General features: G+C 32.1%; 1 protein-coding gene across 1 annotated transcript in view; it reads right to left on the reverse strand.

The window, feature by feature from the left end:
- Positions 1 to 311: 311 nt before the first annotated feature.
- The window catches only part of LOC129224605 (pyruvate carboxylase, mitochondrial-like), a 58,399-nt gene continuing 36,514 nt past the window's right edge, over positions 312 to 22,196 (reverse strand). Inside the window, exons 9-16 of the mRNA XM_054859089.1 lie at positions 21,672 to 21,834; positions 20,085 to 20,267; positions 17,678 to 17,912; positions 16,737 to 16,961; positions 4,895 to 5,051; positions 3,647 to 3,753; positions 2,268 to 2,401; positions 312 to 566 (exon numbers count right to left, since the gene is read on the reverse strand). Coding sequence (XP_054715064.1) covers positions 312 to 566; positions 2,268 to 2,401; positions 3,647 to 3,753; positions 4,895 to 5,051; positions 16,737 to 16,961; positions 17,678 to 17,912; positions 20,085 to 20,267; positions 21,672 to 21,834 — 1,459 coding nt within the window. The remainder of the gene's footprint in view (positions 567 to 2,267; positions 2,402 to 3,646; positions 3,754 to 4,894; positions 5,052 to 16,736; positions 16,962 to 17,677; positions 17,913 to 20,084; positions 20,268 to 21,671; positions 21,835 to 22,196) is intronic.

A 22,196-nucleotide genomic window follows, 5' to 3' on the forward strand; every position in this document is an offset into this window, starting at 1 on the left:
GGGGGGGGGGGGTGAATGGGTTCTAAAATTATAGGCTACAAAATTTGGTACCTAGGATTTGAAATCTAGGTGTCAAATCAAAATTTTTGGTTGCAAAATAAAAACACCTTATTTCTAACACTGCTTTTCAACATTAACCTAATTTTATAACTCAAATTGAAAAATTTTGATTCAAAACAGCAGTTCTTTTATGGGAACCTTTTACTTCAAAAACAGTTCAGACCCTATAAACTTTAGAAACAGCTTTGTCTTAACATATGCAATATGAATTATATTAACAGCTATTGTCCTACAAATGTGAAAAAACAATTCTAACCAGTATCATAATCAGTGCCTTGAAGGCATGCTACAACTGCTCCCATACTAGGTTGAGACGTCATGCCAGACATAGAATCTACCGCAACATCCACAATGTCAGCCGACGCTTCAGCACATGCTAAAAGACAGGCAACACCAGCTCCAGCTGTATCATGAGTATGAATGTGAATAGGTATGTCTGGATGGCGATCACGAAGTGCTGTAAGTAAAAGTTTAGCAGCTCGAGGCTTCAATAGGCCGGCCATATCCTACATTAAAGTACGATGAAGTAAAGTTAGAATTTTTGGTACTACATAAGGTTAAAAAAATATATATGTTTTATATGAATTGAAAAATGAAACAAAAGATAACTTTTCATAATTTTTAAAATCCTAAGAAGTTTAAAGATATTTCTAATAATGTAAATACAGTGAAGCACCGTTTATACGTTTATGAAGGGACCGTATGAAAAAGCATATAAATGAAAAAATGTATAATAGGTCTATGCTAATGTGTATCAGACTCTGCAGGGACCAATTCAAAAAACGTGTAATTGATAAAAAAAAGTATAAAAGAGAAACGTATTAACGGTGCTTCACAGTATATTATATAAAAAATTTTCCACAATAGTACAAGCAAAACATATTAATTTCTGATTTACACACATGAAAATTGAATGTATAGGATGCATACTCTTTTCTCAAAGGCAAATAAGTTTAGCAAAAAAAAAATTCATGTTACAGGATCAAACAAAGAAACTTCCAAGGGCTTATTTTTACTATAAGTTCTTTAAAAAAATCATTAATAATAGAACCATCAAGTAGTACTAAAAGAGATTTCAAGTGCTTATACCATCAACAATTACATATTCAATTTCTTACATTCCATATACTAAAAAAAAAGACAAAAATAGTCACTGAATTCTGCAACAGATAAAATCAAATTGCAACATCCATCTTTAAAATAAACTTACTCATGCATTGAATGAGTAATACAATCTTTTTCTCACTCCTACAATTTTTCTTATCATTTCTAATTTTACTAGCATATTATTTATTAGATGGCTATAGTTGTACAAAAAATGTTAGTTTTGTGAAATCTATCATACATATTAGTTCTGTAGCCTGTGTTTTTGCTCCCCCCCCCCTCCCTCCTCCCACCCAATATCTTCCTTATTTCTTGATCAAATTCAATAATTTACCCCTCATTTTAAAGCTTATCGTGCCAGCTATTGACACAAAATAGACCCACAATATAAAATTGTTTTTTTACATCAAAAATCCTGTTTAAAAGCATCGGACTGGGTTTCTCGGTAAAATTAATAAGTTTACCTTGCACTGTGACCGACAGAGCCGAGTAGCTCAATGGGTAGAGCATTCGGCTGTTAACAGCTGAACTGGAGTTCTGCTAGTGCCTGGGCGGTCTGATGGCACCGAAAAATTAGACATTATCATGCATTTAACATACAATAAATACCACACAAAGGCAAGAGAATAAATGAGACAGGAATGCTCTCTGCTGTTTTGAAAGCTTGATGCAGAACTCTATGCAGTAGTACTTATCTAATGCATAATGAAATTGAGAAAAGGTGCTTTAGCAGAAGCCTTTTTTTTTTGCTTACGTTCCTCTTTTGTAAAAATGTGCGAATTACAAGTTTTGAAAAAAATGATGTATTAACAACTCATCATGGTTATTTTAAAAGAGAAAATATTATCTCAGAAGAGAATTACATTACAGATAAAACCAAAAAATGACATTAGAATATACCAGAAATGAGTTCAGATAGAACAGGAATTAAGATTTTTGAAGAGTTACATGCTGAAAAATAAATATCACTGAAGAGTCCTATGCAATGAATACATTTTATGAAAAGTCAATTTTTAGCCCCAAAAAAAAAAAAAAAAGACTAAAATCTATGGAGTTTTATGTCTACAAAAGATTTTCTACAATTCCTAAAAAGAAATTCTTACTTTAATGGCAAGTATGTGAGTTCCAGCTTTTACGAGTTCATCAGCAAGTTTCACATAATATTCAAGATCATATTTAGTGCGGTTAGGGTTTGAAACATCACCAGTATATGAAATAGATGCTTCTACAACACCACCTATGATTTAAAAAAATATATTTCAGTAATAGATTAAATTAAATTTACCAACTTCAACTATAACTAAAAATAGTTCGTTCTCAAAATTTGAAAACAATTCCTTAATTCTTTAGGGATACTTCATTTCACTACACAATTAAGTAATTGTTCCTATTCAACTGTATTATTCCTAAAATTTCAACTTAAATTAAGCTTTGCAAAGTAAAACATTCATCATACAAAATATTTATAACAAGAAGCAAAAATGTTTTTGTTTTTTTTAATACATATATGCACAAATATATTATATGTGGTGCCTCGCCTCCTCACTGAGTGAACTCCTCGTGGAATGGTTTAGAGTTGCCTCATGCAGATTGAAACAAGCTTAAATGTAAACATTGCAGCACCATATGACGTCATAACGGATGACTCGCTCAAAGGAACTGGGGTTTGGGTCAAAGTTCTAAGTTCCTAATTTTTCTTAACCAGGTGAGTTTCTTCTGATTTTATTAGTAGCACACTTCTCACCAACCTTTGTCTCAAACCAATAAACAATATTCAATTTTTATGTGATCCACATTTTTACTATTATTGCATATATATATATATATATATATATATATATATATATATATATATATATATATATATATATATATATATATATATATATATATATAATATATTAGAGATAGCATGTCTTTTTCAAACATGATTTTCTTTTTTTTCCATTTGCTCCTTGCAAACCATTTTAGCTAAAATTGTAGGTCAAGCGTTGATTCATTGAAAAATCTTATTTTTAATACAAAATGAGGAACATCAAACAAAACTCAGGAAAGAAATTGTGATTTGAAAACTTGTTCTATGATAGAAATTGCAAACAGAATTTTTTTCTTAAAGCTCTTGTCTTTACCCATCATTTCAGTAAATATCATTTGTTTTTTTGGATAGGGAATGAGAATTCTTTCATCCCTAACTTCTTAAGTGATTTTGAGCTATGCAATTGCTTTAAGAATTGACATTTTAAGTACATTAACACCAGTCAAACATGAAAACAATAATAGACAAAAAGAGTTAGCCAAAAAAAAAAAAAAAAAACTTGCACTATTTGACACTAATGATGCAAAAATCAATAAATAAAATAGAAAATAAATAAAATCAAAATATGTAAAATAAAAATAAATAAAATCAAAATAAATGAATAAAATAAATAAATAAAACAAAAATGAATAAATAAAATAAATTTATACACAAAAAAATATTTACCTGCTTGTCCAGCTGCTTCCATTCCCAATAGTAAATTTGGTAAATAATTAAGAGAATCAAATACTCTGAATATATCCATGCCATATTTTTTAGCCATCTCACAGAATCTAAGAAGTGGAATCTTTGTTACATGCAGGTAAAAAAAGTACAGAAACATAATGCAAAAGATTTTGCTAAAACTTTACAAGTTTAAGCATATACAAGATCAACAATAACCTATAATGTAAAAGTCATAAAAATCAAAAAAGTGATCAGAATATCAATTTTATTAGAGCTTAAATCAGTTTAAAAGGGGATATTCTCATGCATATTAATTTACAGAAAAGGCAACAGTTTTGTTTATGCTGTAAAAAACCTTAACATTTCTATTTTTTTCATTTGCATGCAGAGATTGAAAACCGGTAACTAAAAAAATACAGTAAAATTCAAAATGATTTCCATCCCCTGAATTTGATCAGCAATAGGGACACAAAGAGGAAGGGGGAGGGGGATTAATTTCTATAAAATTACATTTAATTTCTGTGCAATTGAGACATAAAACATCTCAAAATAACTCCAAAAAACATATTTTAGTTTGATAGTGAATCAAATAATTGCTATTATTGGAAGTACCATTAATCAAAACCATCAGTCATTTTCCTCAAAACATGGTTTTTAACAGGAACTGATAATCATTATCTTCTCTCGGAAAGTTGAAATGTAGCAAAAATTAACTGAACAACACAGTCTCCTAACCAATGTGTACTTGTAACAGTAAAAGGGAAGGACAAAATATTTGATTAAGACCCAAACCATTATTAACAGACCTATTTTTATGGTAAAAAATGGTTTTTGGGATTGCATGGTTGGTGAGGATAAATTGCAAGTATAATTAAAAAAGTATAATCAAAAATTAATTGTAGAATTCATTTTTAATTTTAAAGAGTTTATTTTGATTCAAGCCCCCAAGAAAACATCTTTTCCTATCAGAATGGGAAGGAAATTAGTAAATTCAAATATTTTCAATGCTTGAAAAACTTAACTATAAGTTTTTTTCTTTTTCTGCAAAAATATCAAAAACTAAGCACTAAAATATGAGAAGCAAAAGCACACAATATAATTTAAAGTACAAATTAAAAAGAGAGAAAGCAAAGCCAAAATTTAAAAGTTACTTTCAAAAAATATCAGTCTTTCTCATTTGTACTTTTAATTATGATGTATCATTTGGCTCTTCATACATGTTTTAAATGGATTGTAATAAAAGCTTACTTGAAAACAACATTATCAGGATATGATGTATAACCAACAGCATTAGCTCCTCGCAGCAACATTTGAAATGGAACATTAGGAATAAGATTTCGCATAGCTTGCAATCTCTCCCATGGACATTCATGCAAAAATCTCATTGAAACATCAAATGTGGCACCTAAATATTTCAACCAAGTTTTTTTTGATACAGAACATGATTTTAATGACTTAATAACTTACAAGTACCAAATATTTCAGACAAGAAAACATCCATAAGTTAGTTAATAATTTCTTTACTAAATACAGTGGCATTCTTAGGACGTGTATCACCTCCTCAATGGTAAAAAAGAGTGTTTAATAATGTTTATAAACAAGTAGTTTACGGGCAATTGAACGGGTAACTGACTGACATTTACAGAGCAAAACAATAAGTATTTTGAAACATAAACCACAAAATATTAACTTTTAAAAAGATATTTTCCCCTCGCTTATTGTACTTTTTAAGCGGAATTTTATGGTATCATTGAATTTCCAAAACACATATTGGATGATTTTAGAAAAATTGTTAAAAGCTTGGTAACTGACTGACATGAATGCAGCCTATTAGTACAGTAAAAATAGGGGTCGGACCCAAACATCCAAAAAAAAAAAAGCTAAACCTGGTGCAAATTGTTTATTACCCTCCCAATAAGAACAGGTAAAAAGTCCCACCCCATTGTGCGTCGGGTTTTTGAATGGGGGGCATCTAAAAATTGCTGTTTTGGGTATTTTTCCAGAATTTTTAGAGTAAATTTAAAGTGAGAATATTATGTTATACTAAATTTAAAAGCATGAAATTAAAGGTGTTTGACCCCCAAGAGGGATGACATAACCCACCAATGCTACAGAGCCCCCCTATCCCCGTTAAACGAAGCAGTACCCCCGAACCCCCCTCCATACATTTCATATGGAAACATTATTTTATGCTAAGTTAAAGTTAGAAATCGAGTGCGTCCATCCTCCAAGATCGATGGTGCACCTCAAAGCTACAGCACCCCCCCCCCCCCCTCCGTCAAATAAAATAAATCCTCACCCCCCCCCCTTTTATTTCAAGTAGAAGTATTATTCCATGCAAATCTAAAATGCATTAAATCAGGACTGTCCACCCCATAAGAACATAGCTCATCTCCCAAAACAAAATTATATACTAAAATATTATCCTCCCCCCCACCCTCTCTGATGGTGCACATTCGATTAAATAACCAGAAAAATTACGCTGACCTGTTTTTTGCCTTCAAATGATTTCTCCTAATCTTGTAACAAAAAGTCAAGATGTTTTTTGGAATCTAGATCCTCAGCAAAATCGTTATTGTTGCAGCTATGTCTAACACAGTTTGAGCATATAATTGAGCACTTCAGTCCATTTTCAGACTTTTCAAACATTCACTATATCCAATGAACCCTTCAGAGCAAGTACAAGATTTGAGACGCAGAAAGTCTTCTAGAGCAGAAGGCTTGGCAGTTGTAACAGGACGCAGATTATATTTCTGTGTTGCTTTCTTTGCACCTATCAAAAATGACACAAGCTTTCTCATACTTACAAGTTACCTATACACTGCATTGCTGGAATATTTCCTTGAAGTTTACAGATCATTACCAAAAATATGACCAAGCAGGTATCTTCCATTTATTACATATGAGACAGTGAGAAGCAAAGGGATGTAAGTGGCAAAATTAAAAATTTGGAGATAACCAGTACAAATGGTTGGTGAACCTCTCCTCTATCTTGAGGCAAGAGATGGTACTAGTAGACCTGGTAGTTGCTTCTATACAGCATGATTTAGAAAAGAAAATCAGTGAAAGCCTACCTAGGATGCTATCTTTAAACGAGTTTTATTCAAAACTTGAAAATGTCCACTTACATCCCTTTGCTTCTCACTGCCTCATACATGACACCAGTTGTTCGTTCTGTGATGGTGGATGAACCTTTTGCTTCAGATAATAGCACTTTAACGATACAAGATTTCTTTCCTTCTGAAACCAGATTCATCGAATACTGATGGAGGATCAGCGCATAACTCGTACCAGAAGTTTTTAACAATTTGTTATTCCATCTTTACTGTTCATACCATTCGGTGTAAAAGATGGTTTGGGCTTACACATCTTTACAGATAGTAACTACTCTCGCAACAGAAGCTAAAGACATAACTGTTTACCTCCTTTGCAAAGAAATGCCACAAAATTGTTTGCCTTCAATATCCTTTGTACCCGTACGTTAAAGGTCTCATTGCAACTCACCTTATCATCAGCGAGCAATACCACTACCAACTTGAGAGGGAAGAAACTTCTGGGGGCTTTTGAAACGGATTGTGATTTCCAAAATGGGAGACAAAAAGGTGTAAATATTTAGCATTCTATTGTTGTATTGCTCATTGCTCTCATCAAGACTTGTTCTATCGTTGAATCACTACAGGTTCTAGACCACCTGAATTTGTCACTGCATTAGATGGTTGGATAGCTGATGTTTTAGCTGATGTTTGATGTGATCAAATTTTTTTTTATCGCATAATGTACTCAAAAGTTTGAGATAGTGTTGCAAGTATATGTCTGCATATTTAGCATAATTCACATAACCAGCTGCGTAAAAGAGAGGTAACTCGGTGTTTGTCAATGAGAATCCCCACCGACTTAGAGGGTGCAGAATTGCAACATTGCCCATCTCACTATTGGCAATTTTGGTTTGTCCCCCCTTACGGTGATGGCAAAAGATTGTAGAAAAGTTGAAGTAAGTTAATCAAGAAGTAAGGAAACTTTGGTCAATTTGGACTTTTTTAAGCTGCACAGGAATTTTGTTTTCCAGCGCTCTAAACAGTTTAATAATTTCAATCACAAATAATTTGGTTACTGAGCTCGCTTAGATCTTTTAGAATTATCATTCTGACATTACCATATCATTGTGTGGCATTTTGTACTTCGGAAAAGTTTGAATCAGGGAAATTTCTTCGTGAACTTCACTGCAACAGTTCATTTTAGAATTTAAATTCAGGGTCCTCCCCCCCCCCCAAAAGCGATGGCGCACCCCTTAAGTGTGACGGAGTATCCATCCAGAATAAAAGCCCTCAAAAAAGAAAGAAGTACCCCTTGAAAAAACTGCCTTAAAAATTTCAATGACGCAAAGCTGATCCATGAGCCCCCCCCCCCCCCCCCCGCCGGTGCACCCCTCTGTTAATTAGATTTTTTTTCCGGGAGAGTTTATTATTTTACTATTATAGAGTGTGATTTCTGCGACTTTTGAGTATTTTTTTAAGTAATAGAAATTATTTTTATTTAAATAGAGGATTATTTCGTCCCCCTCCCCCTTCCCCCCAAAACCCGACGCGCAAAGTGCTGGGACTTTTTACCCCTTCTTGCTGGAAGGGTAAGAAGTAATTTGCAGCAGGTTTCACTTTTTTTTTTTGGATGTTTGGGTTTGGCCATTTTTTGGCCTAATTTTACTGTACTATATGTGAAAAGTAATACTGATTCAATCAGAATTTTTTCTGGAAGTAAAAGGAATTTTTATTACATTCAAATCAGGATCAAAGAACAATGAATAAACTTTCGGCCTATGGCATTTGAGTTGGAAAATATTGCTACAATAAAGAATTACAGTAATTACAATTGCTTCGTAAATGACTGACATTTCTGAAATTTTCTAAATATACTAATGCAAATGTTTAAAATTAAACAGCAAAACAAATAAATAAGTTTATATAAAAAGGCAAGCAAGGAAAATATATTTGTTAGATTTGATACAGTGGACTCCGGTTAATTGAATCGGTGAAAAATTGAATTAACTGCTTTAATGAATCAAATTGCCAAAAACGGAACAAAATCCAGCTTTATTGAACTAGCCGCTTTATTGAATCAGCCTCTTCATGAAATCAAAACTGTTTAAAACAAACGGGATTCATATACTCAGTGACCAGTGTATTGCTAAAATAAAGATTTGCAGTATTTACGACAAGTTGGTAATTCACTGATTGATTGGCAATTGACTGATATCACAAATATGAAACACAACGTATCTATTAAAAAAAACATTTTCTCCTAGTTTATTGATTTCTTCAAGATGAATTTAATGGTATAATTGAATTCTTAAAATGCAATTTAGATGATTTAAAAAAATATTAAAAGTATGGTAAATGACTACATGAATGCAACCTGCGGGAAAAGTAATATAGATTCAATAAAATATTCTCCTCTGAAAGAAAAAGGAATTATTAATAAATTTCAGTTGGGATCAAAGAAAAATGAATCGCCTTCTGGCATACAGCATTTGATTTCAAAAATATTACTAAAATAACAAAATTAGATCAATTTTAATAGCTTCGTGAGCCAACTGACTGACATTAGTAAATTTCCTATATATCCTAACATAAAAAAAATCAGAATTACTCAGTTAAACATACAAATAAGTGTACACAAAAGCAGAGCTTTCTTTGCCTTTAGGGACCCTCAGCTTATAAAGACCTCAGGGCATATTTTAAAGAAATTTGACTGTGTGGGCAACTCCAACTTCCTCGGAAAGGGGAAGGGGGATTGTAAATGTGCAGTTTATGTTAGTTGAATAATCGTCAGAAAAGAGTTGGGGTGTGAGAATTGGCATTAGGGAAATTATTGCTAATGGTCGTTTTGTTCGATAGGAAAAGAGTGTAAAGAACATAAACGCTGTGACTCAGCGTTTAAAATAGTTCAAACAGCCACAGAGTGTTTGAATTCTTTTAATTTCATTCATTATAATACAACCATTAGAACCATTTGAATCTAGTTTCTTTTTCTTAGGTTCACCAAAAAATGCATCTTTAATAGAAATTTGCTGCTGTGATTTTCTTTTAGCATTCATACTTGCATACTCGATCAAATGCAACTGCAACACAGAATATAATAGAGAGCGTAAAAACGAATGTTTCAAATGACCATGCACTACAAGCTTTGTACAGGACACATGGGGCGGGTTTCACCTAAAAAAATGGCTATGGAAGATTACGTGACGTCAATCCACAAACTCTGTTTATGTGCTACGTTTTGCCATCGATGAGTTTTGGAGTGTGAGACATCGTTGTTTAATAGTTTTATTTATTTAAAAAACTTTTGCTTGTGGGAACGATTAGGGGTCAGGCTTCCATTTTTTCACAGAAAAATAAAAAATATATAGAAACACATAACCGATGGAAACATTTAGGAAAATGTAGGTGGGCAATTTTATTTGACTGTGTGGGCAATTGCCCGAAAAAACCCCATTAAAATATGCCCTGAAAGACCCCAAAAATAATAGACCATATAGAAAATTACTACAAAATATAGTTTTAATATGTTAATTATGAGGTTTAAAAGCAAGGGCGATACAAAACGTATATAAAGATTCATTTTTAACATCAAAATAACAATTTTGTGCTACCTTGTATTTTGTTAAAGTAGTTTACCCCTCAGTGTACCCTAGCTGCAGTATATGAAATAACAAAAACTATAGGCGATTGCAACTCTACAACACTTGCTTCGATAGCATTTTTTTGTAGCATCTATAAATGTGTTTGACTGAATTTCTAACAGCCTTAAACTTTGTAAGTATAAAAACATTTAAAAAAAAGAAAAAAGAACCAACTTCAAAATTGATCTAAAAAATGAAAAATAATTTTATTCTTTAAACTCCATCGATAATACTTTTAAACATAATTTTTGAAGTTGGCACAAAAACAAAAAGTAAAATCCAGTGTAACCATGCTCCATTCATATTTTTTTCAGAAAATCATCCAAAGTTAGGAACGAAACATTTATATTGTTGCTCAAATGTGCTGTCATCAATGCATAATGAATGTGGTAGTGAAGAAACTAGGCCTGGTTAAATTTATAGTTGTAGTTGAGTTATGGCTGTGAATGATCTTATCTATCGTTTTTGCGCCAACTTCAAAAATTATGTTTAAAAGTATTATCAATGGTGCTTAAAGAATAAAATTATTTTTCACTTTTTAGAGCAATTCGAAATTGGTTTTATTTTTTTCCTAAAACTTTATTTCATTCTTTTTAGTGTAAATGTAGGTATTTCAGTAAAAGTAAGAAATTACTATCACGAAACTTCACCATATTTTTTTCATAAAAATGCTCCATACTAAAAAAAGGAAGAAAACTATATGCATGCCTTAAACTTTAAGCGATTGGCACTAAAAATGTATCTTTGTTCCTCTCTGGAATTCATAATTTGTGTGTTAATTTAATTATAACCATTTAAATATTCTGTTTTCCCTAACTAATTTGCATTTCACAGCATACAAGTTGCTTGTGACACAATCCTGTATAGTTCATGTAAACCTAACCTGGTAGTATTGTGAAGGTTAAGCAGATTCTGATTACTGCATCCCCTTGCTTCCAGGTTAGGTTAACCCCCATTATGGAGCAATGACACTGAAGAAAAAGGTGTTAAAGGTTTAATGGGCGAAACTCGTAATTTCAATTTGGTGTAGCATTTTTTCACTTATACAAAAGGTCGAACTCTGCTATGAGAAAAATATACATTTCAGCATACAATGAAAAAGTTTTATTTGCACAAAAAAGATTCCCTTGAGAACTGAATTTTGAAATCTAATACTTTTTTCATGCTTACATTATGCTTAGTGGTCTGAACGGAGTCAAAGCTTTAAAAAAAAAGGTAAGAACACCCTTCGATTAATAGTCAACTTATCTGAATAATAACTGTATCCTGCGTAAAGGAGTCGAAATGCCAAGTAGCATTTATGTCGTATTTATTTTATTGTCTTAATGTGTGCTATCTGTTGTACGTTATGAGTACATGTAATGCGTAATATTAATCTAAATTAGCTATAATGTCGGACAGCCAGGGCCCGAAGTTCAGCTAGTTTATAGCCGAACTCTCTACCGAAAAACTTATCAATTTAAGTGAACAACTAGTCCAGTGCTTTTAAGCTTTATTAAAGAAAAGAAAAAAAAAACAGGTTAATTGTATATTTTTGCCAAAAGCGACGCAAAAAATTAGAAAATTGTACTAAAATTTTGCTTTAAAAAATCTGCATAAGAACAACAGGCTGCATCAAGGTTTTACAACAGCAAATGGCGATTCCGAAAAATTGATTTCTAGACAGTAAGTAAAATTTTCATCATTAGTTGCCCGATAAGCTTTAAAATGAGGCGGGAATTTCTTCAAGAAGTAAGAAAGATCTTGCATACCAACAGAAAAAGAATCAACATAAATAATATATATAATAAGATATTGAAGAGAAGTGTTTTTATTTTTTAAAATTTATACAATTTGTTATCGCAGGCTGCTTGAACCATTATGGCTTAGATGGCAGCACGTGGTCGTCATTTAACAGAACGGTTAAAATACAAAATCAGTTGAACTAAGTTTGTTTTTTAAGCGTAGCTTTTGGAATGTAATAAAAATGTGACTATCTATTTGTTTTTTGCCGAAAGAAGAAAAAAAATATATTTCACCCATTAAGTTGTTAGTAATTTTAATGTTTTACTTCATATTCTAATAAATACTCATAGTTTAACTCAACGAAAAGTGTAATTTCAATTTGTGGTAGAAATTTTTTTATTTGTACAAAGGGTCAAAAACTGTCATTAGAAGAATCTACATTTCAGTATATGCATTATTTATTTTTTTTTCTGAACAAAAAACAATTCCATTGTAGTCTGAAATCTTAAACCTGATACTTACATATTTTTGCTTACATTATGCTTTAGCTTTCTGACCGGTGCCAAAGCTTTAAAAACAAAAAAAGAAAAAAAAATCTACAATTAAGAATCAATATAGCAACATATGCATCAAGTTTTCGTAACAGCAAGGAGTGTATTCATCACATTTATTTTATGGCCTTACTTGTGTTATTTATTGTTTTTATGTGTTCATGTAATGAATGACATTTGTCTAATTTTATGATGCAGATCGTCTAGGCCGTGCCCAAACAGTCGTTATTCTGGTTACCATTCAAACGCTCTGCTGATCGAGCTATTCAGCTCTGTCGGTTACAGCGCTAGTTAAACTTAATAATTTAACCAAAAACCTCAGTCCGGTGCTTTAAAAGTTTATTTTGATAGAAAAAGCAATTTTTAGACCTTGGGTCTGTTTTTCGTCATTAACCTGCACTATAAGCTTTAAAATGAGATGTAAATCAAAGAAATCAATCAAGAATTGAGGAAGATCTTGCATAGGAACAAAAAACAGGCTACAGAAATAATGTATAAGGATACATTGCAGCTATTTTAAAGTTAAACAGGATGTCAGTCAGAAACCAAAAAATTTTCGGTGTTCTGGATGTAAACTTTCAATTCTACTTATTCAGCATTTAAATACTTCTGATGTAGGCAGTAAATATCTGAATGTTAGAAAATTTCCACCAATACATTTCATGCTGAGGGGAAAAAGTGGATTTTTTATGGTAACTGACTGACATTTATAAACTAATCGAAACACTATACAGATATTTATTGATATAAGCTTCAAGTATAAAACTGTATTATGAGTACAACAAAATACACTAACCTTCTTATCTTTTAGCTAGAATTTGTTTTAGAAAAGAATTTGATTACAACACATCAAATTTTCCTTAAAAAATCCCAAAAGAGATAGGCATCTGTTATGACTTATTTAAAATATGAAAAATTATAAATTAAAATTTAGTATGGTACACTTTAAAAAATATATATTTCAAGCTTTTAAATGATAGACAATACTTATAGTTTTTTTAATATTGAGATTTTGATGTTCAGGTTGATATTTTCGTGGAATTGCCCTTATATAACTATCAGAATCTCATTATTTACGTTGTAGAATGGAAGTTTCAGTTAGCTAATGTACATTAAATGGGAAATATAAGTTAGAAATGCATTTTGCACAAAACTTGTCCCAGACCAGCGGTTCTTAACTTTTTTAATTGTGAGGCTCACCAGTTTTGTATAAAACACCATTGAGGTCCACTAACTACTATATATTACTTGCACAGTCAAAATTTACTTTCGGGAGAGGGGAGGGGGCTTCTGCTCATAACTGTCCTTAAGTGAAAATAATAAATCACATTATGTTTGAAAGTGTGTTACAAGAGCTATGGAGATGTTAATGCCCTTCTCTCCTCATGTTGCACCACTGATGTAGATATGCTGTACAAGAACAATTTTCAAAATAATTTTTAAGAAAGAAAATTATCTTATTGCATTCACTTACAGCTGGCATAGCTGTAAGAAAACCAAAACTCAAAAAGAAGACAAAGCTTGCATTTGACGAACCTCACCAGTCGACCGGTGACTAACCACAGCGTTCTATCATCTATCAGTTACCTCACCGGTTACCATTTTAAGCTGTTGATTTAAACACGTGATCATTAGCTGTAACGTGATTGGTTAACCGGTAGCGACCGGTTGAGCTCGTCGAACGCAAGCAAAGTTAAAGCTCCATGGAATTTTTGATGCTGTTTTTTCTCAAGGAGAAAGTTAATATCTGGATTAAAACTGGATAGTTTTAGTCCAAAATAACTCGCAACTATATTATTTTTTTAAAAAATGCAATGAAAATCCTCATTCAAATAGGTAGGTTGTTTAAAAGCCCCTCAGGTGTCTCAATTCACTGATTAGTTATGCTAGTTCAACAAAAGAGGATCTTTTTTAACTTGAAGCTAATACTAGTTTCTTCGACAATTTTCTTTAGAGATGTTTCTGACTCATTCGATTTCATCTCTTCAATTATAGGAGAATGTTCCTAAGAAATATGAAAAATCTTACAAGCTCCTTATTGGCTATAAGTTAGGGAGAGCTTCTGGGTAACTGTATGTCTAATAAGCGAACTTTTTCAAAAAAAAAAAGCGAAATGAAGACTCAAGATTTACCTTGGTTCATATTCTTGACCAGTGTCCACGGCCCAGCAGAACGCTGTTTGCAGCCCATTTGGGGGCCGCGGCTGTGATATAGTAATCACATATATTTTCTTAGATTCGCATTTTAATTCATGCGTTCGCATTTTCTGATTTAATGGCGTTGTTTCTGAGTTTTCGGCGACCATGTTTTCCCTTCTTCCTCCCGTGATGTGGTGTCTCCCGCCTTTTTCGCTCATTGGCCGTAGGCGTGGTCTCGTAGGTGATGTCATTTTCCCGCGTTCCCATTCGCTGTGCTAAGTGACGCCGCGTATGGATATCTGTTTTTCACGCGGCCGCGTGGGTTTTTAGCTTGATGTCTCATGAATGTTTTCGGGAAAAAAAGGGAGTAGTGTGCTAGCCGTGATACGTGACTGAGCGTGGGTTAGGAGCGCGGACGCTTGACCTGAAAATGGGTCATATGCAATGGCGACGACTGCGATGCAAAATCTGGATGCATCTGCATAAAAAATGATGTAAATTGTAAAATAATTGCACAGGAGCCTTAGAGTCCTGTTTCTCTAAAAAAAAATGATAAGTTAGTTACGAATGAGATCCTGTATTTAATCAAGTTTTTCTAAAAAAAAGATTGAAAAATGTTCGCGTCCACGTGGAAGTAGCTCCGATCATGCACGGATGAAAACCCTTTCTTTTTATTCGATGATCATTGCATATGATCAGAGAAGGTTGGTGATGCACCTGTAGCTGGTGAGACCCGAATAGCGAAAGATGTACGCGGTCGACATAAATTTAGTCCTGATTCCCGCTGCATCATTTTCGTCCTGTGTAATTGTGATTTCTCCGTCATCGCCGTGGTATAGCGGCCGGATCCATGTGGTTTTACATCATCTTCCTCGCTGATGTCCCTACGATGAGTTCTTTCACTGCAACAACAGGCCGCGCCTTTTTTTAAGCCTCTCCATGTACAACGCACATCCCTCTGCTGTGACGACATAATTCCCTGCAATAGACTGGACTGTGAACTTAACTTTCCTAAATTTTTCATATTGTAATCTTTTATATTCCCTTCCATGTTTTGATTACGCCGCGGGAGCTCCCTAGGATCTTGATATTTGTCGTGTAAGTGATAATCATCAGAACAAATTTTCACAAGTGACGCGAAAGGAGTTGTGCTTATTGTGTTTCTACTACATGGGGGTAAGTCATACCTTTTCTTTGTATTCCACGTAGGCACCAAGCATTGAGACGTCCTGGAGTTTTGCGGAATCACTTAAATTACGATCGGCCTAAAATTGTTTTCCTCATTTTGTTTTTTTTATTTAAGTTAGTGGTTCATGTTTTCTAACAAATTCGAAAGAATTACCCGCATTTCCACCACAGCGGCACATGGGTTGAGAACCACTGCTCTAGTAACCTGAACTCAATTATCCAAATGCCATAACCACAAAACAATAATCGCTTTAAACCGTCAAATAGATATCCAGAAGAGGAAAGTTTAAAGTTACTATTACCCACTCCAAAGTAAAACAGATCTCTACTTGATTGTTACTTGTTATTCCATTTTCTTGCTAAGTTTCAATCAAGTTAAAGTATTATATATTGCTATCTGGAGAGAAATATTTTGTATAACTCAATGTTGACGTAATTAAACCAATAATCAGCAGTAAGTTACCACACTACAGGGATTGAGAAGACCTGTCACATGTCAATGAAAGAAGCGTCTGATCTTTGTGGAGCTTTTCTTGAGTTTTAAAAGGGATTTACTCTCTCTACTAGAATACATTTTCTGAGTTTAAAGCACATAAAATTGATGCAATGTGATTTTATCAAGTTAAAATACTGGATAATACTATCTTATGCATAATATTAAAATGTTTAAGTTAACTATATTGAAAAAAATATATATAATTCATTTTTTAAATTACAAAAGATTGAAAGAATTACAAATCATTTAAAAGAAACCAAAACAAAATTCAATTAAAAAACATTCTTAACCTCTAAAATAATTATTTCTTACATACCTCCCCAGTTTTCTATGCTGAAGAAATTATTAAAATTATGAGCAACATAAGGCGAGATTTTCAATAAGTCGAAAGATCTCACACGAGTGGCTAATAAAGACTGATGAGCATCTCGGAATGTAGTATCCATTAAAAGTAAACCTTTGTGATTTCTAACTGCTTTACTAAATGCTTCAGGACCTTCTCTTAGTAGAATATCTCTGAAACCTTTAGATGGCTTGAAACCTAAATGGGGGAAAAAATAGTTCAGAATGAATTATTGAAAAATACTTTTATTTCAACATTTCAGAGTATTTTCACCTTAATCCGTTTTTTTTCCCTTTCCAGAACAACTTTACCAAAGCATAAGTATAGTAGGGAATGAAGAAAAATACTTGTACACAGCCAGTAGAGATTTGCAAAGTTCACAAAAATACATAATACCCCCCTTTTTGCCTTTTGTTTCCATTATTATTGTTATTTTTAATTCAAAAAGTAAAAATAAATAAAGTAAAATAAAAATACATAAAATAAAAAAAAGAAGAAATAAGTAAAAATGATAGTTAGCAATCTTCATTTTTTGCTATACAAGATTATGCATTGGAAACAAAATTTAAGAATCATGTTAATTAGTCGGTGAGGCCAAAGGTGCAAGTGGAATTTGATTCAGCAACCTCATGATGTAAATAGATACCCTTAATTGCACTCCCAAAAGACTTCTCTTGCCACATAAAAATCAGCAAAAAAAATTTTTTTTCCATCTTCATCTACTACAAAGTTTTAAGGACTCAAAATCATGCCACTCAATCTGATAACAAATACATAAAAATTAGAAAATGTTTTGCATTGTAGTGTTGAAAAATAGTTCAAATAATATTAAACCTATACAGAAAACAGTGGACTAGTATAAATATTCAACAGAGCAATTTAATTAATTGTTTTTAAAAATTCAATAATTTTACCTGAAGGCACTTCTGGAACAATGGGCTCTAAATCAGAAGGTTTTAATTTTGTAGCTAAAGGTGTTGCAGGTCCATTTACCATCACATCCCCAATGTAACGAAGAAGTTTCTGTGCTCTATTTTGAGTAGCTTCAAAATGAAAAAGGAGAGGATTTTCATCAATGAAATTTGTATCAATTGTCCCACCGAGAAATTTTGGATTTTCTAACACATTGAGAAGAAAAGGAATGTTCGTCTAAAAGCAAAAAAATTATATAAGAAATTAAAAATTATTTTTACATTTATAACACCAATAATGTAAATTTTAGACATGGCAATATTGACCATAGTTTATGAAACTTTAAGGTGCCCGACTGGCTCAAAATTGCCCTATTTGATAGGATTATTGAAATTGTACCTATGATTTAGTTTTGCAACCTGTGAATTACAAATGGAGTTTCAGTTGCATTATTACCAAGTCACAAGCCAAAATCAAGTCTGGAAGTTTCCTTCCACATAACTGGAAGTTATAAATTTACTTAATTTTACTCAGAGTGCATTATAAATGTTCTTCACAGAAAGCACTATATAGATGCACAATGAAGTTGGTTTAAAAAAATGAGAATTTATTAATGAACAAAAAAAAAAAAAAAAAAACATGAAAAACATTCATTTGAGACAGAAGTTTTTAAAAACAATTCATTACAAGAAATAGAAAACAAAAAGCTTATCTTTCAGACATAAGAATTAAACCCATAGCAAAAACAAACAGGAAGAAAACAAATAAGTACAGTTGGCTCTTTGCTTAACAAGGTTCTATTTAACGATTTTCTCAATTTTAGGACGGCTCTTCACAATCCAAGATGCTCCATTGTAGTTGAAAAAGCATTCTATTTAAGGATGCATTTTACTTAAGGATAATTTTTGCGGTCCCTTGAAAGTCTTTTAACAGAGAGTCAACTGTATAAGAAAAAGAAGAAACCAAACATCATCAAAATTCAACTGGGCATATCGTCGCCTCAGAGCAAAATTAAAACATCTAATCCCAGAAATAACACTAAGATGTCCTGCTGTTGCTCTGAGGCGACGATATTAGCTTTCTTAATAAATGCCTGAAATGTTTTTTAACAAAGAGAGTAAGCATTAATCAAAAAAAAAAAAAACTTACTACATTTGTACAGAAGAAAGAAAAAGTACTTTCACAACATTCAAAACCAGAGTTTTCCCGCAAAGGGCATGGTGATTCTCTCACTTTTCAGGGCAAATTGTATCTTGTTTATATGAAATTGATCTACATTGTGTTATTTTCTTCTAGCAAAAACAATGCAGTACTTTATTAAAAAGACTCCAAAGTCCAAAGCATACATTTCATACTACTACATAAACTTTATGGACAAGAAAATATTAAATGCTTTTTAATGTAGCTAATAGGGAAGGGATTCTTTTCCTTTACAAGTAGAAAAATAAACACAAATGTTCTATAAATAATTCTGGAATTTTACTTTCTTTCCCATTAAAAGTAGATTGTTGTTCATGTTGGTATTAGAAATCAGATAATGTGCTTCAAAATAAATGCAGTACAATTATTCTAAAAAGTTGTATAAGTAACACAACAAGTTTCAAGCTTTGATTTGTACAAATATTTATGCCTTAATTAATGATCATTAACTTTTCCAGTTCATGGCCAATTAATGAATTTTTTACATTTCAAAGTGCGACTATAAATGAAGGTCATTGAAATGCACTAAGTCGTTTTTGACATTTAAACAAAAAACATTTTTTCTTGAATGGTAATATGAGTCTAAATTTCAGAATATAATTAAAACTGGAAAAAAGAAATGCAATTAAAAATTACAAAAAAAAAAAATCTAATTTTGGGTTTGCAGTAAATTGACACTATAAACAACTTTTACTTTGGGTTCCTTTTTCTTTTAGATTTGAAACTTCTTTTGCGAGCAGCTTATTTCTTTTTTATTGATGGAAAGATTTTGATCCTAGCCATGAAACTAGATTATTATAACCTGCAAGCATTTTAATTAAGTTCAAGCATTTGTTTTGTTGAAAGATCTGTAACTTAGTAAAATGGTACTTAATTACAATCATTTGTTTTATGAAATTTCAAACAAACAATTTTCAGTTTTCTTAAGAGTAAAAATATAATTTCATCACAATAATTTCATAATTTTCCTTTTAGTTTAAGACAATGAAACAAACTTTATTATATATTTTAGAACTAAATTTACAAGAAAAATTAGGAGCAAACTGAAGTAAAAAATTGCAAATAACTAATCATAATTTTTTTTTTTTCTCATCTGGCAAATATATCCAAACAGTCTTAATACAAAAAATGAAAAGTAGTAAATAAAATTTTAAATACAATATATTATTTCATAAGAGCAGCAATTTGCAATTATACTGACGATCTCACCTTTACGCCTCTTACTCTAAATTCTCGTAGAGCTCGATTCATTTTTGATGCAGTTGCTGTGAGATCAGATGCATGAGCTATTACTTTGACCAAAAGAGAATCATAATAAGGTGAAATAACAGCACCAGCAAAGGCAGATGCTCCATCTAATCGAATGCCAAAACCTTCACCACTACGGAAAACCTAAAGTGGAAAAACAGTATATAAGAGATTTTTACTTTAAACAAATCAAATAAATATGAAATTATGATGAAAGCACAGAACTGATTTTCAAAGCATATAGATGATACAAGAGCAACATAAGCCAGATACTGTAATTGAATTTACCAATAGGTTTTTTTTATTTTTTGTACATTCGCATCATTAGGAGCAAGATCAGACAGTCTAGGAAATGACAAAGGATGGGGGGGGGGGGGGGACATCTACTCTTTTCTTGCCAAAAATTATTCTTATGAAGTATATTTGAAGCTTTGTAACTAATGACAGGTCTTTTGGAGAATGCAATAGAAAAGATGGAGAACAGGTAAGATATCCACTATCTTGCCAATCAGAAACATGCGCAGAAATTTTGGGGCTCATCACAAATGACTTTTACACCCCTCCTCCATATTGTTTATCCCTATGTCCCTACATATATTTCACCCCTCATTTTAAAAATTTCGGGCCCCCTTCAGGCTTGGGCCAACAGGCGCCCCTTCTTCTCCCCTGTGCATGCCCCTGATGCCAATGCAAAAGGTAGGGGCTCTTCCCCCCACCCTAAAAATCTATAGAAAAACAAGAGATCTCCCTCCCAGCAGCATTATGCAACCAAAAGAGATTTTTAAAAAGTATTTATGGACTAATTTGATGAAAAAAAAATGACTTTAATATACCAGAAGAAATAATGAACCTTCAAGGAATGGGGTATCATAGTAAAAGTTCTGTATGCTTTAACACACTGACTTTTCAACATCAGTATTATGGTTCCTGGCCCATAAGATACACCTTTTTGAATACAAAATTTGCCATAGCCTGCCTCTTGTCATTTTTTCAGAGCCAAAAAGGATATCTTTTCACCCATGTGACAGCTCTTAAAAATCATAAAAAATAATAATTTAAAAGGATAATGAACAAAATTTTGCTGCTTGAGAAATCACAAATGTATGTGCCATTTTTCAAGCGAAAAATTCTGCTCATTATACAAAAATTCTGCTCAAATTATTACTTTTAAATGAAATACATGAGCTGTCACTTGCACTAAAACATGGCAGCCTTTTTGTGGATCTGGAATACAAGCTGATTTTCCTGAAAATATTTATAGTAAATATTTTCCCTTACATCAGGTAAAAAATACTATATATGTCCAGAAACAATGTTTTGAATCAGTAGCATGAAAATTGTATGTGATTTTAAAAGTAGTGAAAGAGTGATGAGATTATAATTTTTGGGATTCTATACCGAATAAATATTTAAAATATTAAAGTACTTTTTAATGAAACAGTTCCAAGGTTGTTGCATGAAGAGCTAAAAACCCTAAAACCTAAGTAAAATGATGACAAAAGAGTACATACAATGAAATGCTGAATTAAAAAATAAATTACAACAAACCTCTATGCGACCAGTGTCAGGCTGAAAATTTTTTGCAGGATCTTCAGTTGTTACACGACATTGTAGTGCACAGCCCTTCATATGAATATGATCTTGAATCATTTTTAGCTCTGGTAAACTGTATCCTTCACTTAAACGTATCTGAGATTGAACCAAATCAATACTGAAAATCACAAGTTACAAATCACGTTATAAATAAACCAAAAATTTTAAAATAACAAAACATGAAATATTAGTATTAATGTTTAAGTTGCTTCTTCAATTTATACATAAAATATCATAACATCATATCAATCATTTTTGGTAGATCCTATTGTTGTATTAAAAAAAAAAAATTCATTGTCCCTTTTTTTTTTTTTTTTTTGACATGAAATCAGAATAGGGTTCATACTCTTGTGGTCAAAAAAAAAAAATTCCTTGACTTTTCCAGGTTATTCTTTTGAAAATTCTAGGTTACTCGCCTCATAAAAATTAAGTTTAAGTAACAATGTTTTCAAAATAATCAAAATTGTTTAAAAAAGCAAC

Source organism: Uloborus diversus, chromosome 6 (genome assembly GCF_026930045.1).
Source record: "Uloborus diversus isolate 005 chromosome 6, Udiv.v.3.1, whole genome shotgun sequence".
NCBI lineage: Eukaryota > Metazoa > Arthropoda > Arachnida > Araneae > Uloboridae > Uloborus > Uloborus diversus.